The 22,579-nt window shown below is 41.7% G+C and overlaps 1 protein-coding gene across 1 annotated transcript in view; it reads right to left on the bottom strand.

Moving 5' to 3' along the window:
- Positions 1-5,035: 5,035 nt before the first annotated feature.
- Positions 5,036-22,579, bottom strand: part of LOC139259741 (zygotic DNA replication licensing factor mcm6-B-like) — a 37,630-nt gene continuing 20,086 nt past the window's right edge. Inside the window, exons 10-17 of the mRNA XM_070875392.1 lie at positions 19,276-19,383; positions 15,532-15,687; positions 15,293-15,421; positions 14,846-15,007; positions 12,283-12,421; positions 11,041-11,196; positions 8,840-8,979; positions 5,036-6,503 (exon numbers count right to left, since the gene is read on the bottom strand). Of these exons, the coding sequence (XP_070731493.1) occupies positions 6,384-6,503; positions 8,840-8,979; positions 11,041-11,196; positions 12,283-12,421; positions 14,846-15,007; positions 15,293-15,421; positions 15,532-15,687; positions 19,276-19,383 (1,110 nt within the window). The 3' untranslated portion in view covers positions 5,036-6,383. The remainder of the gene's footprint in view (positions 6,504-8,839; positions 8,980-11,040; positions 11,197-12,282; positions 12,422-14,845; positions 15,008-15,292; positions 15,422-15,531; positions 15,688-19,275; positions 19,384-22,579) is intronic.

Below are 22,579 nucleotides of genomic sequence, written 5' to 3'. Positions count from 1 at the left end.
ACTCTCTCTCCCCAGCCTCTCTCTCTCCCCTCCCCAGCCTCTCTCTCACCTCCCCTCCCTCTCACTCTCTCTCTCCCCTCACCAGCCTCTCACTCTCTCCCCTCCCCTCCCCAGCCTCTCACTCTCTCTCCCCCCTCCCCAGCCTCTCACTCTCTCTCCCCCCTCCCCAGCCTCTCACTCTCTCTCCCCCCTCCCCAGCCTCTCTCTCTCTCTCCCCCTTCCCCAGCCTCTCACTCTCTCTCTCCCCATCCCCAGCCTCCCTCTCTGCTCCCCAGCCTCTCACTCCCTCTCCCCTCCCCAGCCTCTCACTCTCTATCCCCTCCCCAGCCTCTCACTCTCTTTCTCCCCTCCCCCCTCTCTCTCACACAATTGGGCCCTCACACGGGCTGCACTCTGAGCCCTAGGTCCTGCTGCTCGGCACCACGTGCAGCAAATGATTTGGCCCTGACAGTAGTGGGGCTTGTTGCCCGGTCAAAAAAAGTGCAATACGGGCAGTGGGGGCGGGGCTTGATGGACGGCTGTCTGTCAAAAAAAGTGCAGTACAAATAGTTAGTCCCATAAAATAATTAAGAAGAAAGATTATCTTTGCAATAGACAAATCTGGAAGGAAATCAGACACTACCAAAAATCTAGAAAATACACCCTTTAGTAAATGTTTGAGTTTACCCCCAATATAAATAACAAGTGCAACGAGCAGAAATTGTGTACGTTGCAGTTACGGTATTAATTCCACATTCCAAGGTTTTTTAATTTGTTTTTTCTATGCTACAATGTCTAAACAGATAAATAAGAGCAAAGTTCCAATGTTGTAGAGGTTATTGAGCCGAGATTAAGTTAATTATGCACTATTATCTTATTTATAATTTTATATGGGAATTGTACTCTTGTCAGCTTTTGGGCTGATAATGCATCCTCAAATTTCTTGATGTAAGCCACTGTGCATATAAAATTAAGCAACTGATCAATTTAATCCAGGCTTTTTAAAATTGATTTGTTTATTTGGCCATTCCTGTGTAACCAATAGAAGCGAATATAAAGGGCAATAAAGCAGTTCTGTAAACATGCACCTTTAATGTAGAAAATTGGCCAAGCTGCTTTATAGGTGCACAATCCAATAAAAATGGGCGCTGAAACAAAGAAGATATTTGACGTGTGACCAAAAGCTTGATCAAAAATGTGGGTTTGAAGGAACCTGTCTCATTCTTTTTTGAAACCCATTAAAGAACGTAACTCTCATCGCATGCCTGTGTTAGACACAGTTTTGTCTTTAGAGTCGAACGAACCTGGGACCACATGAATAAACGACAAGGGCTGGTAATTATTTCCAACATACACCTCTGGAAATCCCCAAGACCGCCAGCATGTTTAGCTGCTGAGGAACTGCAAGTGTCCAAGATGTAGGCTAACATGTGTGTGTGTGAGAAGGCTTCCAAGTGTGGGTTCTGACTAAACCGGGAGAAGGATTTTGTTAGAAGGGTTTCCATTATCTAGGCTTAGATTCTGGGAAGGGGTTGGTTCGGCGTAACCGACAGGGTGGGTATTTAGTCTAAGGTTTTAAGTTAGTGTCCACAGTCACCTACTCTTTAAGTTGTAAACGAAGGGAGTAGGGGTTTTCGTTTTGAGAGTGTGATAAAAGGAATCGATCTCTGACTAACCTGAACCATTTTGTTTTGTTTGAGTCAATTATAATCTCGTGTCCGAACTTGGGGGTTGTGGGGCTTGTGGTGCGGGCATAATTCGGAAGACCAACTGGGTGGCATCCGCTTATGGCCGGGTTACACAGTAATCCCGCTGGGGACGCTGTGCATTGGGCATAGAAGACCTATCTGACCTTGGTCTCTGTGTGTGGGATTACCCGCTAATCGACGAGCTAGGCAGGAACTATTGGCAAAAGCTCTTGCCGTCCAAAGGGAAACAACCCAAAGCGGGAAGTTTTAAAGCACGGATTGACTCAAGGGAGAGTGAGACACACAGGGCACACAAAACACCCTACATTGTCATGAAACCTGCTGATAAAGTTGGCGCTGTTGCTGTTTGGCGAACCGACCTCTATCTTGTGGAGGCTGAATGTCAACTCTGACACCTCCTCCTACCTCCCCCCTGGACCATGACCCCACAAGACATCATTTCCCAGACCGTCACTGACCTCATCTCCTCTGAAGATCTTCCCTTCACGGCCACCAACCTCTAGTTCCCCAACCCTGCTTCGATCTCCTCCCCAAGATCCACAAACAGGACTGCCCTGGTAGGCCCATCGGTACAGCCTGTTCTTGCCCCACATAACTGATTTCTTCCCAGCTTGACTCTTTTTCTCCCCTAGTCCAGTCTCTTCCCACCTACATTCGCGACTTTTACGATGCCCTCAGCCACTTGTAATAGTTTCCAGGCGCCAACCGTCATATCCAATCTCTCTACACTTCCATCCCCCATCGGGGCCTTGAACACACCGCTTCTTCCTTGAACAGAGGCCCAACCAGTCCTCATCCACCACCACCTGGCTGAACTTGTTCTCACATTGAGCAACTTCTCCTTTGATTCCACTCACTTTCTCCAAATTACAATGGGAACCCACATGGGTCCTAGCTGTGCCTGCCTTTTCATGGGATATGTGAAACATTCTTTGTTCCAGTCCTACTTAGGTCACCTCCCTCACCTTTTTCCAGTATTGATGACTATCGCTGCCGTCTCGGTCTGGCCCTGAACTAGAACATTTTTAATTCACTTTGCTTCCAATTTCAACCCTTTACTCACTTCATATGGTCCATCTCCAACTCTTCCCTTCCTCGACTTGTCTCCATTTCTGGGGATAGACTATTGACAAATATGCACTGTAAGCTCATTGATTCCCAGCGCTACCTGGACTACACTTCCTCCCATCCCTTGTCCTCACCTTTCATCCCACCAGCCTCCACGTCCAACAGATCATCCTCCACCATTTCTACCACATCCAGCGTGATCACACCACCAAACACATCATCCCCTCCCCTTTCAGCATTCCAAAGGGACCGCTCCCTCCGCAATCACCCCTAGTGCCCCCTCCCCACGGGAACGCAGGAAATGCAAACCTGCCCTTTTACCTCCTCCCTTCCCACTGTCCAAAGCCCCAGCACTCCTTCCAGGTGAAACAGCGATTTACTTGTACTTCTTTCAACTTGGTATACTGTATTCGCTGTTCACGATGTGGTCGCCTCTACATTGGAGACACCTAATGCAGATTGGGTGACCACTTTGCAGAACACCTCCGTTTAGTCTGCAAGCTTGAACCCGAGCTTCCGGTCACCTGTCACTTTAATTCTCTGCTCCACTCCCATCTCTCCGTCCTTGGCCTTGCACCGTTCCAATGAAGCTCAACGTAAGCCCGAGAAACAGCACCTCATCTTTCGGTTAGGCACAGTAGGGCCTTCTGGACTCAACATTGAGTTCATCCATTTCAAACCATAACCTCTACCGCTTTTTTCTTTCCCACAGCAGCTGATGATTCTGCCATCTCCATTTACACCCTAAACATCTTTTGTTTCTTAACTTGTGCCATTACCATCTCCTTTGGCCTTGCACAATCATAATCTCTTCTGCCTTCCACCCTATCAGACTTTCCCTTTTGTTCTTGCCTCCATCCTTTCCCTTGCTTAAAAATCCATTACATCTAACTTTTTCCCATTCTGACGAAGGGTCATCGACCTGAAATGTTAACTCTTGTTTCTCTTTCCACAGATGCTGCCTGACCTGCTGAGTATTTTGTTTTTATTTCAGATTCCACCATCCTCAGTATTTTGCTTTTAAAAAAAAAAATATTCAAAACCTTCAGCGGTATACTTCAATCTTCTCAAAAGCGGACCAAGCAAACAATTGAGATAAAGCTCGAATTGATGAGCTGCATTATTTCACAGCGAATGAACACAAAACAAAATAGTTGTGATCAGATTAATTCTAACATTACATCTTATTTTTTTGTAATACAAAATACACACCTACTTCCCAACACCAGTGGATTACTTTGCAGTAACTTGACTATTCTCTCCTGCACTCCAATTTTCTCATAGCCGTTGCTACCTGACTGCATCACAGCATTCTGTTTCAAAACCCTGACTGCATTTGCAGCCTTTTCTGAATCTTCCTGCCAGTGTTCAAGTCTGTTTTATATCTTACTGTTCACAGCTAGAGGGAAGGCCAGCTAAAAGCCCCTGCCAAGCAGCCAGCAACTCACATAATGGGTGAGGTGCATGTATCACCGAGCTAATGAATTGCTCACGGTTAAGTTTAAGCGGGGAACATCAAAGTCACCTCATTATCATTTTAATAGCACTTTTAAAGCAACAAATTTTAACTGAATACATTATACTTTAAAACACATTTTGCCTACAAATCCTCTTTAAAAAGTCAAAAGTTCCCAGTCAGTTTTTTTGCTGCGAACTTGTCCCTTTGAATTATCCCAGCAGCTTAGTCGCTGAAAGAGAGACATGCTGCTAAATAAGAATTTTCAGCATGATTTCAACACATGACTGTCACACTAGACTGTGGGTTTCATAGTTCCACTGGAGAAAGGTGAAGCTGCCATCATGTATCTCAGAATTGATCTACAGGAGCTGAAGGCTTTGGTGACATTTTTCAACTCAGACTGAAGCAGAATTTGTTCCAAGTCCCAAAAAGAGCAGGCCTTGCAGATACTAAGTGTTGGGCTAATTTAATTATTTTGTAATTCTGTAACTAAATTTATGTTGGGCAATTCTTAACTGTACAGACCGATGCAAAGAAAATAGCTGGAAATACAAAAATAAGTGATTTCAATTGGTTTGTTTCTCTTTGCTAGTTATTGGCTGCTGCTTGCCAATTCTTTTGATCCTATTCTTCGGAGCCCCCCCAACCTAACTCCCCAAAACGCCTTTGCATCTCCCTCCTTCAGAAACCTTCTGAAAATCCGTATCTTCAACAGAGGTTTTAGTTACCCTTTTTAATCTCTTTCCTGGCTTGGGTTCAATTTTCCACATGCCCATCAATAGGTTAGTTGCCTGAAATATTACTCAATAGGTAATCAGCATTGTTCATTTAACAAAGATTTGTAGCTTTATTAATAGGCATTTGAGCCCTTACAAAAGCATGGCATACATTTCACATGTAACATTTTGAAGTATAAAATGGATGCGTTCTAGATTCGAGACTTGAAATGTTGGATTTCATTTCCACAATAAACTGCAAAGAACAGCTGAAGATATTCGTTCAACATAAATACTTTCACTCAATTTCAAACCCTTGTCCTGTAACAGATTTCTGGAGAAAAGCTGCAAGTAATATGATTTTTGCACTCTCAAATACATCACATGACCCCATAACAGAATTTATTACATCAATCATAAACTGTACCAGGTTTGTGCCTGGTACTAATCAAATTGACCTCAAATCAGATGCTTGAAGATACATTATCTTCTTTGACCCTGCACAATAAAAGGTTTCCAATTGAACGTATTTTCTTTCTCTTCTCACGTACACATTTCCTTCCCCTCACTATTCCTATACAGGTACTCTGCTTGCAATGCTCTTGTTTTAATAGTTAGGATGTATATTAGAGTGCTACTGGTTAAATACTCTAATTCAGCGAGAGAAAAAAGGAGAGTGTGTTAGGATTAAACAATAAATTGCCAGCTAAAATGGAAATCGATGTATAGATAAGCTCAAAATTAGTTTTGCTTTGCATCTTAATTAAACCATCACAGAGCAGTTTGAACATCTAAGGCAGTTTTCTACATGAAACATATTTACAACAATTGCCTCAGATGCAGCGCTAGCTTTGAAACAGTCTCATGGTCTATTTAAATCTGGATAGCTCCTTTCAGGTCCACCGAAAATTACCTTGTCGTCTTGGGATTAAAATACACCATAGCACTTAAAAAAATTCTTAATGTAATCCTTATAATCTAGTTTTAATATAAAAGCAGGTTATCCAGTCATACTATCCAAAATAACATTTGCAGATATTTTTCTCTGCCAATTCACCTTAAATCAGTAAATTGTAACGAGTAAAATGTAAAAATCAGTGTCAGGAAACATGTCTGCATTTTAAACAATTTTAACAGAAGTTGTGAATACAACCAAGTTTAAAGTACATACTATAATTTCCTTTGACCATTCAATCCAAAATGCCAGTGGACTTCAAAATGTATATAAAAGCTCCTAAAATCAAACAGATTTTTAAAAATGTGTCAGTCACCATTTGTTTTATCCTTGATTAGCACTTCAGCATCCAGTTCAGAGCCAAAACCAAGGCTATTCTACACTAGAATAGAATTATGTGATATCAAAATTTGGTTCATGTTTTGAAGAGGTGCATTTTAGGAATATTGTTAGAAGTAACTATATATTCCAAGTTGATCCAGTGTACCATTTGGTACTTAATCTTCTAAAGCATAATTGGGGTTAACCACGAGGAAGGGTTCCTGCTCCAAAACTTCATCTCCCTCTCCTTTTCGGCTTTTCAGACCAGTCTGTTTCAGTTCAATCAAGATGTGGTCCTATTAAGAAATTCAAACACAAGTTAAGATTCATACAACGTAATGATTTAAGATGTAGACATTTGCTGGTTTAAAAAAAAATATTCAGTCTGGGATAGTGCACTGCCCCCTTCAGACTGATGCTTGGCTTGAATGCAACCCAACCTTATTGGATGAATCTCCTCTTTCTAAAAAAGTAGCAATTTAAATTTGAGCAGTCCGAACCAAATTTCTATACCATGTAGGTCCACAGCACATACAGGGTCAGCGACCGCCTAGGGCCCCATGATCAAGAGAGTCTGACATTAACGGCGTCGACCTCTGCGAAGAACGTGCCTATCTCAAGTCTACGTACAAAGGACTTTAGTGGTCAAGAATAGCAAACTTCATGTTTGAAGAGCAGGTTCCCAAACACATGGATAGCACAGAGGATCCTATTAAATATTCAATATAAGATGGTTACTAAGAAATCCAATAGGGAATTCAGAAGAAACGTAGAGAGAGAGTGAGTGAATGAAGGTTGGGACTATAGAGCTGGAGCGCTAGGCCCTGGAACATCGTGGGCAAAGGTGTGGCGGATGATAGTACGGGGCCCGGAAGAGCCGAGGGCCCAGGGGCAGCACGAGCCTGCCCACACTGTGATGTGTGCGCACACTAGGACCGTGCAGTAGAGCAGGTCTCCAGTAGTGCTGGTTCAACCCTTGCCACTGGATAAAGGCCTAGCTCTGTCAAGCCCGTGTGGTTGCTGATGTGCAACAGTCACCACACGTTAAAAAAAAAACCACGCCAGGCATCTTTCACCCCCTCAGGACTGGTACATCGGGTCCTTCATTGAAACTTCTGTGAACTCTTGTGAAAGTAAGTCATCCGCGTTCGAGGGACCGCCTATGATGACGAGACAGGCATATGAGGGAGAAGGGAATAGAGGGTTATGCTGATGAGATTTAGTTGAGGAAAGATGGGAGGAGGTTCGAGTGGAGCATAAACGCCGGCATGGACTGGTTGGGCTGAATGGCCTGTTTCTGTGCCGTATACCTTATGTAATCCCTATGTATTAACCATACCCGCATCAGTGGCGAGTTGTGAACGAAGCCTCTCGAAGTTGAAGCTCATAAAAACATATTTGCAATTGGCCATGGGAGATGACAGATCATCTTCACTGGCTTCATGTATCAAGAATGATGTGGTTCAATATATCTTGGAGAATGGTTTTAAAATGTATTATTTATTAGTTTCGTCACTTAGCCATGTTATTTTTTTGGACTTGGTTTATTTTTTAAATTATGAAAAACAGATTACAGGTTTATTTTTGAAACTTTCAACAATACAGGTGCAACGTCTCAAATCCAGCAACCTCAGGACCAAGACCATGCCGTTTTTCAGATTTTCCCGGATTTCGGACAAGAAAATCAAGAGCGTATGTATGCTAGAGATAAAGTACCAATGGTGGCGAGGGTCAGGTCGGGTCCGACTGGGTCGAGGGTCATTCGGCAAGGCTCGGACCGATTGCACGCCATTTAAAACATAGCGGCGAAGCTGATAACTAGTCCGGCCTGATGGTTTTTGGACAATAATTCCAAATTTTATTTTATTTATGATCAAATGGGATTTTCTCAAAAATGTCCAGTTTTCGGACAATTCCGATTTTCAGACAGCCGGATTTGAGACGTTGTACCTGCACTACTACATACTTAAACTGAAAGGGTGCCAAGATACAAGTTCACCCAAGGCTGGCCCCGAGCATATAACTATAATGCAAATCAAACTAGCAATCTAACCCAGAGAAGCCACAAGAATGGCTGATGTGGGAAATGCAAAAACAAGCATTGTTGAGGAGAGGCAGAGGTATCTTTAGTCAGCTTTGGCCAAGGAATGCATAAATTAGTTAAGTATTCGAAACCCACAACAAAAAAACCCAATGTGGGCAATAGTGATGTAGAATGGAATACGTTTCCAGTTTAGGCATGTAGAATCATTAACAAGATCAGAAGCAGAATCAATAACTCCTACTATATTCCAAAAACATTCCCACACTCCATCTCAAGAGAACAGCTCACTGAATCTATATAAATTTATCTGATTTCTACAAGTCATTTTTATTTTTATGAATTGTATTAATTTCCTCCATATTTTTCAGCACCATATTGCAATACCATTGCTGGAAAATTAATAGAAAATTATTTTGTGTGTGTAGAAAATGGCTGCACATTCATTCTTGTTAAATGCCTTCAGATAAAGTGCAACGCAAGTCTCCCATTCTTCCAATGGCGACATCAAGAAATGCAATAAATATTAATAGACCGTGATCAAACAGGTCAGACTGTGTGAAATTTAGAAATGAGAAATTTCTTACTTACATAATGAATAAGTCTGTAAATAACTTTCTCAATCAATTTCTTTTTGTTAATTAGTTCTTCTTCTGATTCAATTTCAGATTCAATTTCTTTTAAGTACCAGTTAATGAGGTCACTCTTCTTTGGGGAAGCATCGCCATCTTCTGCAGATGGAATGACACACAAATCAGCTTCATGATACACAAACACAATTGACTTCAATGTTTATTTTTCTGGTGTTATTTCCCCATTTACTTATCTAAAGAAAACTAGAAGTCAAAGCACTGTAATACCATAAATTTAAGTACAAATGAGTGATGCCATTCGGACCACTTAACTCACCTTTCCATCGAACCCAACAAATCTTCACCATCACAGCATCCAACTGGCGTTTGAATGACCTAGTTTCTGCCTTCATTATTACCTGGAAGATCATCTTCCAATAATTCTGTGCATGATGTTCCTTACATTTGTCCTGAACTTGCTGTTACTAGTTTCTAACTACATCATATCTTATCTTTCTGCATTGATTCAACTTGAAATTGTGTCCAGGAACCTTTTCTATTCCACTTATGTCACTAAGATTTTCTAACCGTTCCTCATAATTCTGTCCTGATACTAGCCATCAGCCTCAATGACCTTCCGCTGCACTGCTTCCATAACCTGAAGTTTCACTTGTGGCTAGAACTGAATGCAGTATTCAAGGAGTAGCTTGACCAGAGCAAGACACATATTCAACTTCATGGTCCCAGACCTAAACTCTACTGATTGGACAATATCGTTCTCTGCAACGACTACACTTGGCGAGTATAGTCTATGATAATGCCACTATCTTAGCTAGGTCAATACCATTGATTATGTTCTCAATTTTCCCCTCTAATCTAAGTTATTGCACTTGCTTGTACTGAATTTCAGTTCTCTTTCTGTTCATGGGATGTGGGCATTGCTGGCAAGGCCAGCATTTATTGCCTATCCCTAATTGCCCTTGGAAAGGTGGTGGAGAGCCGCTGCAGTCCATGTAGCAGTTTGGCACAACTGAGTGACTTGCTATGCTATTTCAGAGGGCAGTTAAGAGTCAATCACATTCCTGTGGGTCTGGAGTCACATATAGGCCAGACCAGGTAAAGATGGCAGATTTCCTTCCCTAAAGGACATTAGTGAACCAGATGGGTTTTTACAACAATCCGGTAGTTTCATTACTGATACTAGTTTTTTTAAATTCCAGATTTATTAAATTAGCTGAATTAAAATTCCACAGCTGCCATGGTGGGATTTGAACTAGTTACCAGATTATTAGTCCAGGCCTCTGGATTACTTGTTCAGCAACATAACCACTATGCTACTGTACCCCTGCTATCTGCCACAGTGCAGTCCACTTAGAAATATTGTCTCACGCCTTCTTTAATTTTTCAGCTGCTTCACTCAACTGGACCAATTCTCTCCTCACCAAGTTTACCAAGCACCTACTGCTATCTTTTAAAAAAATCCACCCAACTTTTATCCAGGTACTCCCCTGCCTCAAGTTTTTCCACTTGGAACTTCTCCTTCAACTCAGCGATCAGTTCCTTTTATTTATTTTGTAAACTTTGTGCACAATGACTTTTGAGCGGCTTTGCAAAGCTGCTTCCTTCGACCGACCAGAAAGCAGTTTCCAGGCCAGAAGGAAAGGTGAAAGTGTGCAAGACAGCAGCAGACTATAGTGGACCAAGCTTGTCACTTGAGGGAAAACAGCAAATAATGTATAGAATCCATACATAGAGTTCTTTTTGGGTAGCTTTTTATTACAGAACTGGGTTTGGATTTTTTGCACATGGAGGTTGGGTTGGATTTTTCACATGGGGGTTTGAATTTATTTTGGTGGTGGTGGGGGGGGCGGGAAGGCAGGGTTTGGATTTTGGATATGGTGGTGTACATTTTGTTTTTACTGGGGTGCTCGACAGTGTAGAGGACAAAATTGTGTGTATGGGGTTTCTTGTGAGGGAGTCTCGATTTTACAGTCTTTTACTCCCAATCTGTGTTTGTCATGGCACAGATGCTCCGCGGAGAAGTCGGACTGTAAGTCAAAGGGACTTCCAACTGGAATCTGTTAGTTAAGAATCCAACATTTTAGCACAATAGCTGTCAGAACATATGCATTTCATGACAAAGATTTGAGCACCATTTTTTAAAACCACTATTTTAAACTGTATTATGCAATACAACTATTGAGTAACCTGCACTCTTACCTTCTTCTAGTTTCCGGAGATGGATGACAATAAGGTTGGAAATCTTGCGATACTCCACAAAAGACAGTCTCATTGTTGATTTTGGCATTTCTTCCTTGATACTCTCTTCAGAATGGCCATTAACACCATTAACCCCGTTTGGAATATCAGAATGTCCTGTCAGGATTATCATTTATTAGAACAACTGAATCCAGTACTGTGCTTAATGCATACCAAGTTTCAGCACACAATGAAATGAAACAAAACAAAATCACTAGTGCCCAGCCAGTGTAGACATCACCTCAACCAATTATTAAGGGGCCAAGCAGCATTTTATCAGGCCTCAGCAAGGATACAATGTGAGGAAAAGGACTTTGTAGACCATGCCTGTATGAGTGCACTTCAGAGAGAGTGGCACCTCCCACTCAAAACAGCTGAATTAGGGTCTTCATGGTGTATTAAAAACATGCAATAGAACTTTGCTATAAAGAATAAATGCCAGCTGTGCTGAAGTAATCAACTGCAGTCATAAGATATTCTTCTTGCAAATAGTAAGTTAAGTCAAATTCAAATGCTCAGAAAGTTATTACAGCAACTAACTGGCTACAATTGCACAGCCAATCACCATACTGAAGCCAACTCAACCCAATGTAACCATGACTACCATCTCCCCACCCTCTCCTCGGCTCCGAAGAGGACAGCTACCACGTGGGCAATAGGTTTCCAGCAGTTGCTATCCCAAAAATCAAAGTTGACTCATCAGTATCTGGGGATTCTGGTGGATGCCAGTTTTGTTTTGGATCCAAACGGAGGGTAAGTTTTAAGGTGAGCCCAAACACTTTCCATAGTTTAGAATACACCTATGAATTTAACGGTGCAAGATCCAGGACCAAACTGCAAAATTGATTTGTGGTTCTAAGAGGAAATGGTGCAAGAGAGGGCTCAATCCTACAGCAAACTATTACATAGCATCTGTTAAAACATGGTTCCACAGCAGCACAATGCAAACAGCCTTACTACATAATTTTGCACATGTGAAAGGACAAACTTTAAAAGGGATAAAAGCATTAAATCATCAATGTTGTATTTAACCTAGTTATCATGGTGGAGACATTGTAATCATACCATACAGTGCTAAAATTTTAAAAAGCTAATAGCACATGAATTAACAGATTCTTGGAAACGAGGAAGGAATCACTAGATCCAGTCAGTCTAAACACTTCTCACTTGATTCATTCCTCCTGCAATTAAAATTGAATTTACCATTGATCTCTTCATTGACTTCCTGCTCCATCTCCTCTCCTCCCTCATCATCTTGGTCAAAATTTACATCTGGAGTCTCCACTCTAATGATTGATTTGTTCAACAGCCGGAAAGCTTCCTTGACATGCTTAGGTTGGACCTATAAAGCCACAAGTAAAAATAGACCACAAGTCAGTATTTTGGTAGAGCTATCTGTTAAATATACTACATATTACATTTTGTATACTTTTATCAACCACAAGTTTAACCCCAAAAAAATCAATTATGCATTATGAAATACTTCCTCCCAAACAGTACTGTGGGAGTACCTTCACCACAGACTGCAGCGGTTCAAGGCGGCAGCTCACCACCACCATCTCAAGGACAAATAGGGATGGGCAATAAATGCTGGCCTTGCCAGCGACACCCACATCCCATGAATGAATAAAAAGCACAAAAGTTTGTAGTATTCTGGGTTAACGGAGCAAACTATTGGTAGCGCAAAATTTTAAAAGTTATCCAACATCCTGTTGTAGCAGCAAATAACTTCTAAATAGGTCAAGACTCTGGACACTGAAGCAGTGTGAGGGGAAGATTTTGCAGCTCTCAGCTGGACTAGTAGATGGGAAGGCTGGACAGCACAGTGATCCATTTCTCAAAGATCTGGCAGTTTAAGGAAAAAATGCTGTGGAGTTTTACATCAGTTGAGTATGCAGAACTACAATTGCGCTGGCTTTAAAGTCAAAGAAGGAAAAAGGATTGCTTTTGAAAGGAAATGTTCAACAGGGGTAATCTTCCAGCTCTATCAGTGTAGCTTTTATAATAACACTTGGACCTGGGCTCAAGTTATTTAAAAACAGATCTTTGGGTGAATCAGTTTGGTACTCAGACAGCACAACTAAAGGACAGTTCATGGTAATAGAGCATTTTAACCTTGTGAATGGTACATGGAGAATAGAATTGGTGGAGCGTATGGATAAGAATGAGACACATACATTTCCAGTATCACATCCTCATCATTGATGTACTAGTCTCCTTTAAAACAATTCTCTCTCACCCTAGCCGTTCCCCTGGTATAGCCCTGATCTTCGCTCCCTTAAGTCCAAGGCACGCACCATGAACGGATATGGTGGACAACTGGTTTAGCCATTCACCGCCAGATCTGACTGGACCACAAAGCACTATCGGGTCCGGTTCTCGTCTTCCATAATTGCTCACTGTTCCAGAATCGTTCTGGAATGTAAACATAAAGCCCGGCTTCTATTCTCCAGTGCTAACCGTCTTTCTACACCCCTCTCCCCAGTCTCCACCCTCACCTCCGACAGCAAGTGTCGGAGCTCATGGATTTCTCATCTACATTTGGCGAAAACATCAGAAATATTGTCAGTTTCTGCATGTACGCTGATGACACCCAGCTCTACCTCTCTACCACTTCTCTCGACCCCTCCACGATCTCTAAATTGTCAGACTGCTTGTCCGACATCCAGCTCTGGATGAGCAGAAATTTTCTCCAACTGAATATTGGGTAGACCGAAGCCATTGTTTTCAGTCCCCGCCACAAATTCTGTTCCCTAGCCACTGACTCTATCCCACTCCCCAACTTCTGTCTGAGGCTGAACCAGACTGTTTGCAACCTTGGTGTCATATTTGAACCTGAAACGAACTTTCGACCATATATCCGCAGCATAATCAAGACCGCCTATTTCCACCTTTGTAACATTGCCCTTGCTTCAGCTCATCCACTGCCGGAGCCCTCATCGATGCCTTTGTTACCTCTAGACTTGACTATTCTAACACACTGCTGGCTGGCCCCCCCATTCTACCCTACGTAAACTTGGTGATCCAAAACTTGGCTGCCCGTGTCCTAACTCGCTCCAAGTCCCGCTCACCCATCACCCATGCTCGCTGACCTACATAGCTTCTGGTTAAGCAACACCTCGATTTCAACATTCTCATCCTTGTTTTCAAATGTCTCCATGGCATTGCCCCTCCCGATCTCTAATCTACACCCACCCCCCCATAATGTCTGCGCTCCTCTAGTTGTTCCCTCTTGAGCATCCCTGACTATAATCGTTCAGCCATTGGTGGCCGTGCCTTCAGTTGCCTCGGCCCCAAGCTCTGGAATTCCCTGCCTAAACCTCTTATCCTCCTTCAAGATGCTACCTCTTTGACCAAGCTTTATTTTCTACTTATGCTGCTTGGTGTCAATTTTAAAATTTCATAATATTCTTGAAGCGTCTTGGGATCTTTCACTACATTAAAAAGGTGCTATATAAATACAAGTTGTTGTTGTATAGAAACATAGAAAATAGGTGCAGGAGTAGGCCATTCAGCCCTTCGAGCCTGCACCACCATTCAATAAGATCATGGCTGATCATTCACCTCAGTACCCCTTTCCTGATTTCTCTCCATACCCCCTGATCCCTTTAGCCATAAGGGCCAGATCTAACTCCCTCTTAAATATATCTAACGAACTGGCATTAGATAGTATGATGGCAGGGTAAGTTGAAAAAGGGAGTTTAGAGTAAGCAACAATGCACACTTAAACAAGAGAACAAACCCTTTTAATGCAGTTAATGGTTACCTCATCACAGCAATGCATTCTAGCCATGGATTCAGAAAGTCGAATCATACTCTCTAGCTGACGCACAGTGATGCGCCATGCTGATTTGGTTACTCCAGATCCATCTCTCTGACGGAGTCGTCTGTACTGTTCTACTATGAAGTCTTCAGATTCCTTTGAGATCTAGAAATTAAAACGCTCCGATGTTAGCTTGAAACAGCTTATTTTAAGCAAACTGAAAAAAATTTTCATTACACTGCCAAGACTAAAAGAAACTGACCTAAAGCAATATACAATCAGCCTTTCCCTGTTTTATAAAGAGGGCAAGAATAAAAGTAGAATTTTAATGCATTCCTACCAGGCTCTTCAACTTTTCATTTCATATAATCATCAATAAGAATGACAGATATAACTGCGCAAAAAAAAAAAGTACAATAAAAGTAACATTGCACTCATTAAGTAACTGACCTTAGGCTTAAACTGTCTCGCAAATAACAGGTACCTCCTGATATCATCCAAAGAGTAGATTCGCTCAATGGATTCTTGAATGCGAGAATGAAGGTCTACTATACGCCGAGCAATTGCATAATCCGTTACCTAGTTAATAATAATTTTATAAAGTAAATTTCTTCCACAAGTTATTGAAAAATTAAAACACTTTCTGTAAGAAATGGAATATAAAAATGTAACCAATATTTATTCCCAACCTCGTTACACTCGTCAACGAGAATGAAGAACAAATCAAATCGAGACATGATCGGGGCGGTGAGATTTACATTCTGTTTGAGAGATTTTGAACGATCATACCGTCCACCAACAGGGTTTGCTGCAGCCAAAATAGAAGTCCTGGCATTCAAGGTGGCCTATATTAAAACAAAGATTGCATATTTTCTTTAAAAGACCATGGAATTTAGCTTTTAATCCATTTATGGTAAAACACAATCGAAACACATTTTACATACACATCATTACTTTCAGCTGCTCAGTTTTTGATAAGGTCCTACATGGTAGACTGGTCAAGAAGGTTAAAGCCCATGGGATCCAGGGCAAAGTGGCAAGTTGGATCCAAAATTGGCTTAGAGGTAGGAAGCAAAGGGTAATGGTAATGGTTCAGGGCAAAGTGGCAAGTTGGATCCAAAATTGGCTTAGAGGTAGGAAGCAAAGGGTAATGGTTGATGGATGTTTTTGTGATTGGAAGGATGTTTCCAGTGGGGTTCCGCAGGAATCAGTACTTGGTCCCTTGCTTTTTGTGGTAAATATCAATGATTTAGATTTGAATATAGGGAGTATGATTAAGAAGTTTGCAGACGATACTAAAATTGGCTGTTGGGTTGATAATGAATGAGGAAAGCCAGGGGCTGCAGGAGGATATCAATCTACTGGTCAGGTGGGCAAAAGTAATGGCAAATGGAATTTAATTCAGAGAAGTGTGAGGTGATGCACTTTGGGAGGGCTAATAAGGAAAGAGTATACACATTAAGCAGTAGGCCACTTAATAGTGTAGATGAACAAAGAGATCTTGGAGTGCTTGATCCCTGAAAGTAGCAGGCCAATTGAATAAGGTGGTTAAGGCGGCATACGGAATGCTTGCCTTTACTGGCTGAGACATAGAATATAAGAGCAGGGAGGTTATGCTTAAATTGTATAATACTTTGGTTAGGCCACAGCTGGAGTACTGCGTGCAGTTCTGATCACAGTATTATAGGAAGGATCTAATTGCACTAGAGGGGGTGCGGAGGAGATTTACTAGGATGCTGCCTGGAATGGAGAATCTTAGTTATGAGGACAGATTGGATAGGCTGGATTTGTTCTCATTGGAATAGAGGAGATTGAGAGGAGACCTCATTGAGGTGTGCAAAATATTGAGGGGGCCTGGACATAGTGGATAGTAAGGGCCTATTACGAGGGGGCATAGTTTTAAGATGGGTGGTGGAAGGTTTAGAGGGGACTTGAGGGAGGCTTCTTTACGCAGAGGGTTGTGGGGATCTCGAACTTGCTGCCTGGAAGAGTGGTGGATGCAGAAACCCTCCCCACTTCTACGAGATGGTTGGATGGGCACTTAAAGTGCTGTAACCTGCAGGGTTACGGACCTAGAGCTGGTAATTGGGATTAGACTGGATGACCTTTTGTTGTCCGCCGCAGTATTAATGGTACTGCAGGGAATCGAATACGGCCAGGGTGATCTCCTGGACTAGTTTCAATCGCCTGGATGGGTTGGAGAGGAATGTTCCCAGATTTTTTCTCCCTAAATTGGCCTGGGTTATTATCTGATTTTTGCCCCTCCCAGAAAAAATCACATGGCTCTGGTTGGGGTGGAGTATAGAATGTTTCCGTATAAGGGGTGTCGCAGTTGTGTGAGGTGGACTGGTTGGGCTGGGTGCTCTTTGCCTTTCCAGCATTGTTCATAGATTCATATGTAATCTTCAGGGCTGCTGACCAAGGGCCATGTGGCTCTTTGTCGGCCGGCACAACACGATGGGCCGAGAAGGCCTCCTTCTGCGCTGTAAATTTCTATGTTTCTTACGGTCTAATTCAAAAGACTTTTAGTAATCACTAGAAACCACTTTCCATTTCCTAATTAAAAAGGCAGATTTTCTAACAATTGAAGGAAAGAAAAATGGATTTCCTCCAGCAGTGGGGGGGGGGGGGGCGGGAGAAAAACTGGAAAATCTACACTGAAATTTAGACAAACATCTTTTTAATACCTGTCTTTTCTGAAATCCTGCATACTCCGCTTTTATGTGTACTTAAAATGCACGTATAAAACTTTAATACTGCAGGCTAGTTTCCCCATTGTGCTTAAGTTTGGGTGCATAAATGTTCTTAATTTTTATTTTTGAAAAAAAAAAGCCAGTTTAAATTTAAAAAAAAATCAGATACTAGACCCCCAGAATCCAAAAAGTGACAAATTGAGATTTTGCACCCAAGTGTGGGGAAGACCCAAAGTCTGGCACAAGAAGTGCTTAAAAAAAGGATTTGGATTGGAGAAAGGCACAGGACTAATCGAGTTTAACAGGAATAAACTGAAAAAGAAGCAATGAAAAATAAAATAGATAGTATTTAAATAAACTGAATACAATCTGTGAACCAAGAACAACTAGCTAAGGTGAATATGGAAAAATTACTAGAGTGAAAATTAGAATGGAAACTAAGAATAATAAAAGCAGATGAAAAGTAAAACTGTACTACAGATTCAATGACATTCGCAGCAAAATATAGCTGGTAAGAACTATGGAAATGATCACCCAGCAGCTCTTTGGACACGGAGTTGCATCAGTAAAATAAACCGATGGGGAAACGATTAGAACAGCAAAAAGCTGGCAATCGTGTAATGCAAATTAAACAGATATAGATGCTAGTAGAAAGACCAGATTAGTCCAACATTACAATACACAGTGGAGAATATGGAGTAAACAAAGATCATAATATCAAAGAAAATGTCTACAGCAGCTCAAACTGTAAATATAAGCTCCCTACAGTCAAATAGCTTGTTGATGCAGTCAAAGCTTACAGTGTAACAGCCATTGAGGTAATGTACTGGAAACTGCCTGGGACGCATGAAGCTCAGCAAGGAATAAAAATATCAGAGGCTCTCAAATAAATTGGGAATAAAAACATCAGATGAATTTTCACTTAAGGGGCCATCCATAAAGCATGTATGGATTTTTGATCCCACACCAGTGGTCCATTGCATACTTGTCCAGCTCCCTCCCCAAAGTATCTGTACACTTTGGGCTCTTTGCGCTCCTCCCCCCACAACTGCTAACTACAGGGAGATTTGAAAATAGCATGCATACACTTTGACAACCCACTCCTTCCATGTAAGAATTTTCAATTTCCCTCCTATTCTAGTGTATATAATTTAAGGACAACCCTAAATTAAGGACAGGTTAGTAGAGTAGTGGTTATAGCAATAGATCTGGTCATTTGTAGATATGTAGCAAGAAATGTTGCTGGCTTGCTGCAAAAAATCAACTAGTTCACCAATAACCTGCCACCCCATACCTAGCCTGGCCCACACATGACTCCAGGAGACACCACAGTGTCCAAATGTGATTAACTTGACCAAGCATACTACTCCGTTGCAAAAGTGTTACTGAAAAGAGATGGCACACCTACTCAAAGTAATTAACACGGCCTTGCCAGCCATATCCTACAACTTAACAGAAAATAAAAAGATACTGAAGGATACAGATGTGAATTTTTTTTTAAAGAATTAAAACAATTAGACAAAGGGAGAGAGGAAAGACATGAAAGACCAGAGGATCGAAATGGTAAAAATAAGTCTTTACTCATATGCAAGTCTACATATTTTTTTCACGTTTCATAAGATTGTACTGTGCAGCCCAGTTATTACTGCCTACAAAAGGCATCAACTATAATTCATTCTTTTAGGATTCTAGTTCACAGTAAACACCCATAAGTAGTTCAGCATCATTTAAACAAGTTACTTTGACTCCAGCTTTAGTGATGGAAATGGTCTGCTGCTCCATGGCTTCATGGATAGCTACTTGATCTCTTGTATCCATTTTATCAAATTCGTCAATGCAGCAAACGCCCTGTAAAAAGAAAGAGGTACTTAGTTAACGATTGGAAGAGTTTCTCTCAGTACAAAAGATTACAATAATTTGCAGGAATTAGGATTAGAAAATTATTTTCTGGTAACTTTGAACAATCAGATACAAGTAAAAAGAAAATTTCACAAGTCCAAGGACATGCAAAAAAGTGCCAGGACCTAGAGTGCAGTGAACTATGGCGTCAACCACATTAGATTTAACATTGTGCATAAGAAAGGGTTAATTAATAACTCTGTAGTAAAGGGGCCTTTAGATAAGTGATCATTTTGATAGTTAACATAGAAAAAAGGTGCAGGAGTAGGCCATTCGGCCCTTCGAGCCTGCACCTCCATTCAATAAGATCATGGCTGATCATTCCCTCAGTACCCCTTTCCTTCTTTCTCTCCATACCCCTTGATCCCTTTGGCTGTAAGGGCCATATCTAACTCCCCCTTGAATATATCCAATGAACTGGCATCAACAACTCTCTGCGATAGGGAATTCCACAGGTTTACAACTCTGAGTGAAGAAGTTTCTCCTCATCTCAGTCCTAAATGGCTTACCCCATATCCTTAGACTGTGTCCCCTGGTTCTGGACTTCCCCAACATTGGGAACATTCTTCCTACATCGAACCTGTCCAATCCCGTCAGAATTTTATATGTTTCTATGAGATCCCCTCTCATCCTTCTAAACTCCAGTGAATACAGACCCAGTCGATCCAGTCTCTCCTCATATGTCAGTCCTGCCATCCCGGGAATCAGTCTGGTGAACCTTCGCTGCACTCCCTCAATAGCAAGAACGTCCTTCCTCAGATTAGGAGACCAAAACTGAACACAACATTCCAGGTGGGGCCTCACGAAGGCCCTGTACAACTGCAGTAAGACCTCCCTGCTTCCTTACTCAAATCCCCTCGCTATGAAGGCCAACATACCATTTGCTTTCTTCGCCGCCTGCTGAACCTGCATGCCAACTTTCAATGACTGATGTACCATGACACCCAGGTCTCGCTACACCTCCCCTTTTCCTAATCTGTCGCCATTCAGATAATATTCTGCTTTCGTGTTTTTGCCACCAAAGTGGATAACCTCACATTTATCCACATTATACTGCCATGCGTTTGCCCACTCACCTAACCTGTCCCAAGTCACCCTGCAGTCTTTTAGCGTCCTCCTCACAGCTCACCCTGCCACCCAGCTTAGTGTCATCTGCAAACTTGGAGATATTACACTCAATTCCTTCATCCAAATCATTAATGTATATTGTAAATAGCTGGGGTCCCAGCATTGTGCCCTGCAGCACCCCATTAGTCACTGCTTGCCATTCGGAAAAGGACCCGTTTATCCCGACTCTCTGCTTCCTATCTGCCAACCAGTTCTCTATCCACGTCAGTACATTACCCCCAATACCATGTGCTTTAATTTTTGCACACCAATCTCTTGTGTGGGACCTTGTGTCAAAAGCCTTTTGAAAGTCCAAATACACCACATCCACTGGTTCTCCCTTATCCACTCTATCAGTTACATCCTCAAAAAATTCTAGAAGATTTGTCAAGCAGGATTTCCCTTTCATAAATCCATGCTGACTTGGGCCGCTCCCATCACTGCTTTCCAAATGTACTGCTAGTTCATCCTTAATAACTGATTACAACATTTTCCCCACTATTGATGTCAATCTAACCGGTCTATAATGACCCGTTTTCTCTCTCCCTCCTTTCTTAAAAAGTGGTGTTAAATCTAAAACTAAGGTCTTAAATCTAAACAAAGCAAACTACGCAGGTATGAGGGACGAGTTGGCTAAGGTAGATTGGGAAACCACATTAAAAGATAGGACGATAGACAAGCAATGAATAGCATTTGAAGAATTAATACATAATTTACAACAAATATACATTCAATTAAGGCACGAAAATCCTACAGGAAAAGTGGTCCAACCATGGCTAACAAGAAGTTAAAGATAGTATTAGATCAAAGGAAGAGGCTTATAATGTTGTCAAAAAGAGCAGCAAGCCTGAGGATAGGGAGGATTTTAAAATTCAGCAAAAGACCCAAGAAATTGATAGGGAAAAGAGTGAGAGCAAACTGACAGTCATAAAAACAGACTGTAAAAGCTTCTATAGGTATGTAAAAAGGAAAAGATGAGCGAAAGTAAATGTGGGTCCCTTACAGGCTGAGACAGGAGAAATTACAATGGGAATAAGGAAATGGCAGAGAAATTAAATAGTGTGTGTCTGGCAAATAAAATTAGGGAAAACCCAAAGCTGTTTTATAAATACATTAAGAGCAAGAGGATAACCAGAGAACGAGTGGGGCCGATTAGAGACCACAAAGGAAATCAGCGTGTAGAGGCAGAAGACGTGGGTACGATTCTTAATGAGCACTTTGCATCTGTTTTCATAAGGGAGGGGCGATGCAGACTTTGCAATGAGGGAGGAGTGTGAAATATTAGACGAGATAAACATAGTGAGAGAGGAAGTATTAAGGGGCTTAGCATCTTTGAAAGTGGATAAATCCCCAGGCCTGGATGAAATGTATCCCAGGTTGTTAAGAGAAGCAAAAGAGGAAATAGCAGAGGCTCTGACCATCATTTTCCAATCCACTCTGGCTACAGGTGTGGTGCCAGAGGGCTGGAAGACTGTTAATGTTGTACCTTTGTTTAAAAAGGGAGAAAGGGATAGACCGAGTAATTACAGGCCAGTCAGCCTAACCTCAGAGGTGGGAAAATTAGTGGAAAAAAATCCAGAGGGACAGGATAAATCTCCATTTGGAAAGACCTTGATTAATCAAGGACAGTCAGCATGGATTTGTTAAGGGAAGTTGTATCTGACTAACTCGATTGACTTTTTCGAGGAGGTAACCAGGAGTCGATGAGGGCAGTGCATATGTAGTGTATATGTATTTTAGCAAAGCGTTTGATAATGTCCCACATGGCAGATTGGTCACGAAAGTAAAAGCCCATGGGATCCAGGGCAAAGTGGCGAGTTGGATTATAAATTGGCTCAGAGGCTGGAAGCAAAGGGCAATGGTTGATGGGTGTTTTTGTGACTGGAAGGCTGTATCCAGTGGGGTCCTGCAGGGCTCAGTGCTGGGTCCCTTGCTTTTTGTGGTATATATCAATGACTTGGACTTGAATATTGGGGATATAATTAAGAAGTGTGCAGATGACACTAAAATAGGCTGTGTGGTTGATAAGAAAATAGCT

Source organism: Pristiophorus japonicus, chromosome 3, assembly GCF_044704955.1.
Source record: "Pristiophorus japonicus isolate sPriJap1 chromosome 3, sPriJap1.hap1, whole genome shotgun sequence".
NCBI lineage: Eukaryota > Metazoa > Chordata > Chondrichthyes > Pristiophoridae > Pristiophorus > Pristiophorus japonicus.
This window is presented reverse-complemented; position numbering and strand designations above follow the sequence as displayed.